General features: G+C 36.7%; 1 protein-coding gene across 1 annotated transcript; it reads right to left on the reverse strand.

Annotated features, from left to right (window-relative positions):
- Positions 1-2923: 2923 nt before the first annotated feature.
- Positions 2924-4011, reverse strand: LOC149173417 (protein DETOXIFICATION 29-like). Its single transcript, XM_089427929.1, has 3 exons — positions 3931-4011; positions 3767-3838; positions 2924-3637 (listed from the first exon to the last, which is right to left on the reverse strand). The coding sequence occupies exons 1-3, from the start codon at positions 4000-4002 to the stop codon at positions 3593-3595; spliced, it is 189 nt and encodes a 62-aa protein (XP_089284055.1). The 5' UTR covers positions 4003-4011; the 3' UTR covers positions 2924-3592.
- Between the last annotated feature and the right edge of the window lie 2132 nt (positions 4012-6143).

Raw genomic sequence — 6143 nt, forward strand, 5'->3', positions numbered from 1 at the left:
TAAAACCAAGTTTGTCTGTCTATCATAAAAATTGTGTGTTTTTTTTTAAGCTAGCGAATCTTATTAGTAATATTTATTTAACCAAGAACATTCTATTAAGGATTATATATGTATTAATAGATGCCCACAAATTCTCTGTGCCAAAGCTGGTGTGGAATATTTCTCATTCCATATTTGTCTCCCACCCAATTTCTTCGCTGATGGGTTTATAACATAATGACATGTATTTATGAGCACTTCTCCATCCTTGAAACCGGGCAATTGAACTTGCTTACGATGATGTGATCTACAGTCTGTTGTTTCATATCAAAAGATAAATTCAATGATTGAGCGATTCAACTAATCATCCATAAATAGTTGAGAGCCTGTCAAGCAGAAGATTGAAGGTCTGGTTTCTGTCAATAATACTCAACCTCACATAAGTTTGAGCTGCACCAACCTCACATAAGTTTGAGCTGCACCAAAATGCTTCCCACTGCGTGTGATGATTCCATTGCTCTTCAATAACTTCTCACAATCTTCATCCTCCTTTCCTTCACATTTTAGCCTTGCAAAAGCTGCATTGATACAGAAGGCCAGAGTAAGAGTAATTAGTCCATTTTGCCAAGTATTTTCATTTCAACCATTTAAAGTAGAGACATCAACTCAGTTCCATCATTCATTGATGTCTCTACTTCAACGGACAGATAGACGCATTTGAAATATACATACCTTACATGACATGCATAAGTACCATGCATAAGTACCAGTGAAACTCCAAGCCATTGAGCACACACATGCACACAAAAACAAGCATATACATACAGACCCAGAGAAACAGAGTACAAGGTCTGCCAACATTCAAGTTACAAGTGAGAAAGAAGAGGTAGCACAGCAAATTGCATATAATTGTAAAAGAATCAACATTACTTACCCAATCCGACTTCCTGCATGACCTGTACTTTTAGATACCGTGAACAGCATAAGATCTTGATCTGCAGGAGCAGTGATAGGGGTGTAATGTGGCCAGTAATAGGCTAAATCGTAGAGAAAAGTGGATGTTGGGTTCAAGCAAGATGGTAATGGAAGAGAATAACAAAGCTAAAAAGTTGTGAGATAAGAGACGAATGAATGTAAAAAAAAAAAAAAAACTAATACAAAACTAATTGACTAGATCTAGGTGGGAAGGTATACTCCAAAGGAAGCAAATCTGAACTTCATTGAAAAAAAAAACTAGTGAGTGATCCAATTAGCTTAGAAATAAATAAAATTTAATGAAGAAACAAGTCTAAATCAATTCTCTGATAAAAAAATGATGTATTTCTAATCCTCTCAACAAACGAACCTAGTTGACAAATGCAACCACCTGAAAAGAAATTAAACCAAAAACAAATGATAATTAGAGAATACAATAACATTTAAGGGAAAATGACTTACTTTGTTACAGTGGCCAAATCTGGGTTTAAATTTTTTTATTTCAGGTAAGTAATAGAGATTATTTCTCCAAGAAACATTATGGTTTCATTGACAACAAAAAGAGGTTGGTGGAAAAATGTATTATTTACCAATAAACTAGAAACGTGTACAGAATCACATCATTGGTAACTTAACAACCAGGTCGATGCAATGAAATTATATTGAGATCCATGTTTGATATCCAGCACTCATATCGCCTCATTTTTGGTGAGTTTTGTTTTTCCACGAGTCAAAAGTTCCACTCTTTTTTATTGTTTATTTGAAAAGAGATAATCAGCCAAAACTCCAAAAATAAATTCCATAAGCAAAGTTCACTTCCAATAAACAGAACTCTTACTTCCGTCATAATTCAAACTACATTTAAGGCCAAATTTACTCAGGAAAATAGGGCAGTTTGAATACTATTTATCCTGAGCTCAACACACTTTTCCTTGACTTATAACACAATCTACTTAAATATATAGAGGTGCCTTGTGTGTGGTAAGAAATATGAAGAAACATGACATTGGATTGTCTAGAAAAGATCTGTAAGGCAATCTAGGAAGAAACATGACATCGGATTTGTCTAAAGAAGATATGTTCGGCACTTATTTAAGACTGAAGAGGTGGCGTGTAGGGAAATCTGATTAGATTCAAAGCATTGTGATCACACTGGATCTTATTAGCCATCCACAGTTTTAAAGTTTGAAAGTCTGAATTGGTTAATATGTAGATATGCATGGCTTAATCTTTCAGACAAGCATATGACTATTCACAAGATTTAGAGAGATAAAATTCCGAGATTTATGAAAAGCAAACCCATAAAATCATTTGCCAAAGATGTTTTCATTAATCAAGAACATGATATTGGAAGGCTCGAAGACGATATTAGAATACAATTTAACAAAAATAACATGACATTGATTATATCCAGAGAAGATCTGTCCAACAATTTGGGAAGAAACATGAGATTGGATTCGTTTGGAAAAGATCTGTCCAGCAATTCAAGCCCTAGGGGAAAAACAAGATAACTAAGATGTTTCAAGAAGATAAAACGCCAGTAGAGAAAGATGTCATCATACATAGGTTCAAGTCAAGTAGAAAGGAGAGTAGATGTGGTGAACAATGTAAAAGCTGAAGAATCAACCAAGAGGCAAGAAACGATACCAAGGTAAGTGAACAGATTAATTATGCTACTTTGCTATTTGAAGTTAGAATGTAGACGCTATTTGAGTAGAATTTATAGAGTTTTAATACTTTTTATTTATACACTCTATAGTAGTCCTTTTCTTCTTAGCTATCTGAATTTTGTTATTTATATTTTTATCAGTTGAAGGTTGAGTTTAGGTTGGGCTAGTTTCATGTCAGGTTCAGCTTTATGTTGGATGGAAGAATAATCTACTTCAATTGTGTGATGTTGTCATTAAAAGTATCTAATGTTTGATCGAGTCTGGATGTTCCATAGGAGAGTTTCAATCCTCAACCCTTCACCAAGAAATTTAAACCTAGAACCTGATAAAGATTAAACCCCACAAACAAACAAAAATAATTTTCACATTTAAATATGTCCTGTGCTTTAAATTCACATAAACATGGTGAAGTTTTCCTTCTATTTGTATATTTTTCAACATCACTTGATAGTCACGTAATGCTAGGGAAAATAGAAAACCATTAATCAACATTTGTAAAAGTCAGTCTGCAATAAAAGAACAGGGTGGTTCCATGAAAATAATGAATGAGGGAATTAAACAATTGTCTAGACAAGTCAGTGCAGCTTGACAAAATGACTCTCCCTGCCCTTGAATGTGGCAGAAGATTGTATATTTTTCAACATCACCTGATAGTCACATGATGTTATGGAAAATAGAATACCATTAATCAACATTTGTAAAAGTCAAAGCCTGCAATAAAAGAACAGGGTGATTCCATGAAAACAACGAATGAGGGAATTAAAAATTTGTCTAGACAATTGAATGCAGCTTGACAAAATGACTTTCCTTGTCCTTGATTGTGGAAGAAGACACCATAATCAAATTCACCATGAAGTCACTGTCCTCTTCAAATACACTTAAAAATGCCTATTATCTGCCGAAACTGGTGATGTGGATGCATTAGAGTACATGCATCACTTCAGAGTAACAGTGTAGCAATCCTCATTTCATACTTCAGAAGATAACTGCTCTCTGTCATCTCTTTCAGTGTCCTGCCACAAGATTAATCTTGTGAATAAACATCTCTATATAACATGAGAGGATTAATCTTCTGAACAATAAACATCTCTGTATAATACAAGATATCACATAGTAAATTATAAAGGGTTTGCTTTATCTACCTTCCTTAAACTGTCTTTGATTGAATCTACTGAACCTCCCCAAAGTTTAATCCGATCTTCAGCTTGTGAAGCCTGCAATTTATGGGTAAAACCAGCAATATACTAAATTACGAAGCCCGGGAAGAATGCTAGTAAAGAGTAGATTTGGAATTACAGGTAAATACCTCTCTGTCCCAGTTAGTCCTATACGTGATAAACATAAGAATTAGAGTCTGCAGTACTGTTCCTCCAATCATGCCACCCAAAATACCTCTATACTCACTAGGGATGGGCATTGCCTGCGAGGTCGGCATCAATCCCATAGAATCACAATATAACCCAAACAATTTTACATAGAGAGGAAGCAGTTTGGGGATGGGATTCTTCAAAACATGAACATGAAGGCCTAAATCCCAGCAGCTCGACTAGAATACATTTCTCTTTGCCTCCTAAAGTCTTAAATAAAGGTTTCCCAGCACCCTGTAATGACATAATTCTCTCACATACACAAAATCCAGTACCAGAATGCAGCTTAGGATATCAACTGGAACATTTTGGCAGTACGGAACATTCCCCAAAAAACTCTAATTTACTTTAGCACAAAATCCAGTTTGCCCAAATGAGAACAGACATAAATGGCCAACGATGGCTTGCAAGGTCAGTGAAAACAGGCAGCTAATATAACACTGGTGAACACCAGAAGCTAATAAAGTCCCACCAGGTTTTAGATAACCAAATGCCATTCCATTGCTTATGAATGTGTGCCAGCCCAAGCAATACCGATTGGGGTCGCGTGCACAATAGACAACCTTAACATAATAGATACCCGGATTCCTACTAGCTGCTAATTAGCCAAAGACATTCAAATTAAATGGTAATAATGGCTATAGATAATGTTAAATGCCGACGCGTTAACCATATCCTGATAAAAAGAAGTCATATCGAAAAACACCAACATAATTCCTTGAATTAGGGGAGGTAAATACCTATGATTATCATATAAACAATAAGAATGCCCAAATTGTTAATAATCACACAGATCTGCAACAGCATCTTCCCAATTTTCCCAAAGGCGTCTCCCATGACGCCGCCATAGGAAGCCGCTGCCCCGGCTCTGCTAAACCTTAAGAGAATGTCAATTGAAGCATCCGTCAAGAAGCAAACGAAGATAATGAGGAGACTGCCGAGGATCAATCCCAAGACCTTCATAGTAGCAGGCAGAGCCATTATCCCCGCTCCCACCACCGTAGTGGACAGATTGAACACCGCGCCAGAGAAGGAGGCGCCATTGAATCCTTCATGCACACCATCTTCGCCATCCTGGTGCTTCTCGGGCAGCAGGGGACTGGTTTCACTCACCAAAGGCTTCTGCTTCCGGGATCTCCTCTCCGGCGTGTAAATGATCAGAGGCACACAGCACACCAACACACTCAGACACATTGAACACAAGAACCTGAGAACTTGCTTTCATTGATCAGATATATATACATGCAGGAGAAGTTTCTGGAGCAAGGTTTAGTCGGTGGCTTCCATGAGAAGCCTCCCTCATTGTCAATTCCGCCGACTTCTAGAACAGCGGCTGATACAACACTTCTAGAACAACGGCTGATACAGCATTAAATAGTTTGTTGAATATTGCGGACAGGTAGTTGGAATTACTTATGGTTTCCAACACTCCCCCTTAATTTCAACTACATACAATAAACAAGACACTATACTCTTAATTGTCATGCCTGCTGGTCTAAGTCTCAGCTAGGCTTACAACATAATTTGGGTTTTCTACAATGTACATCTTATTTCTACATATTTCAAATTTAGCCTTTCCAAGAGGCTTGGTGAATATGTCAGCCACATTTTCATTTGTATTACAATATGATAAGTCAATTTCTTTAGATTGCAATTTTTCTCTTACAAAATGATGTTGTGTCTCTATGTGTTTTGTCCTTGCATGATATATAGGATTGTTTGCCAATTTGATAGTGCTTTGATTGTCACAACTGATTACTGTAGGTGCATTTTGTGTTTCCCCAACATCTTCAAGTATTCTTTTAAGCCATATTGCTTCACAGGTAGCACTGCATAATGCTTTATATTCAGCTTCAGTGGATGACAATGAAACTGTTGGTTGTTTCTTACTGCTCCATGATATCGGTCCTGAACCAATGTTGAAAACGTATCCAGTAGTAGATTTCCTATCATCTGGATTTCCAGCCCAGTCAGAATCAGAATAACCTGCCAATTCAACATCAAATTCATCAGTATACATAATACCAAAATTAAGTGTTCCTTTCAGATATCGAAGGACTTTCTTTGCTGCTTTCCAATGGCTTTCACAAGGCTTAGCCATGAACTGACTAAGTATGCTGACAGAATATGCTATATCTGGCCTGGTAGTGGT

This window comes from Pinus tabuliformis, chromosome 4_2, assembly GCF_031772625.1.
Source record: "Pinus tabuliformis cultivar Carrire ecotype Pingquan chromosome 4_2, CPIR1, whole genome shotgun sequence".
NCBI classification, from domain to species: domain Eukaryota; kingdom Viridiplantae; phylum Streptophyta; class Pinopsida; order Pinales; family Pinaceae; genus Pinus; species Pinus tabuliformis.

What these genes read in the sequence shown, in the direction of transcription:
- LOC149173417 (XM_089427929.1), bottom strand. Translation starts at nt 4,002, where the DNA reads ATGATTGGAGGAACAGTACTGCAGACTCTAATTCTTATGTTTATCACG. An exon ending in GGACTAACTGGGACAGAGAG is followed by an intron (nt 3,839 to 3,930) that starts GTATTTACCTGT and finishes CATAAATTGCAG; the next exon opens with GCTTCACAAGCTGAAGATCG. An exon ending in TCAAAGACAGTTTAAGGAAG is followed by an intron (nt 3,638 to 3,766) that starts GTAGATAAAGCA and finishes ATCTTGTGGCAG; the next exon opens with GACACTGAAAGAGATGACAG.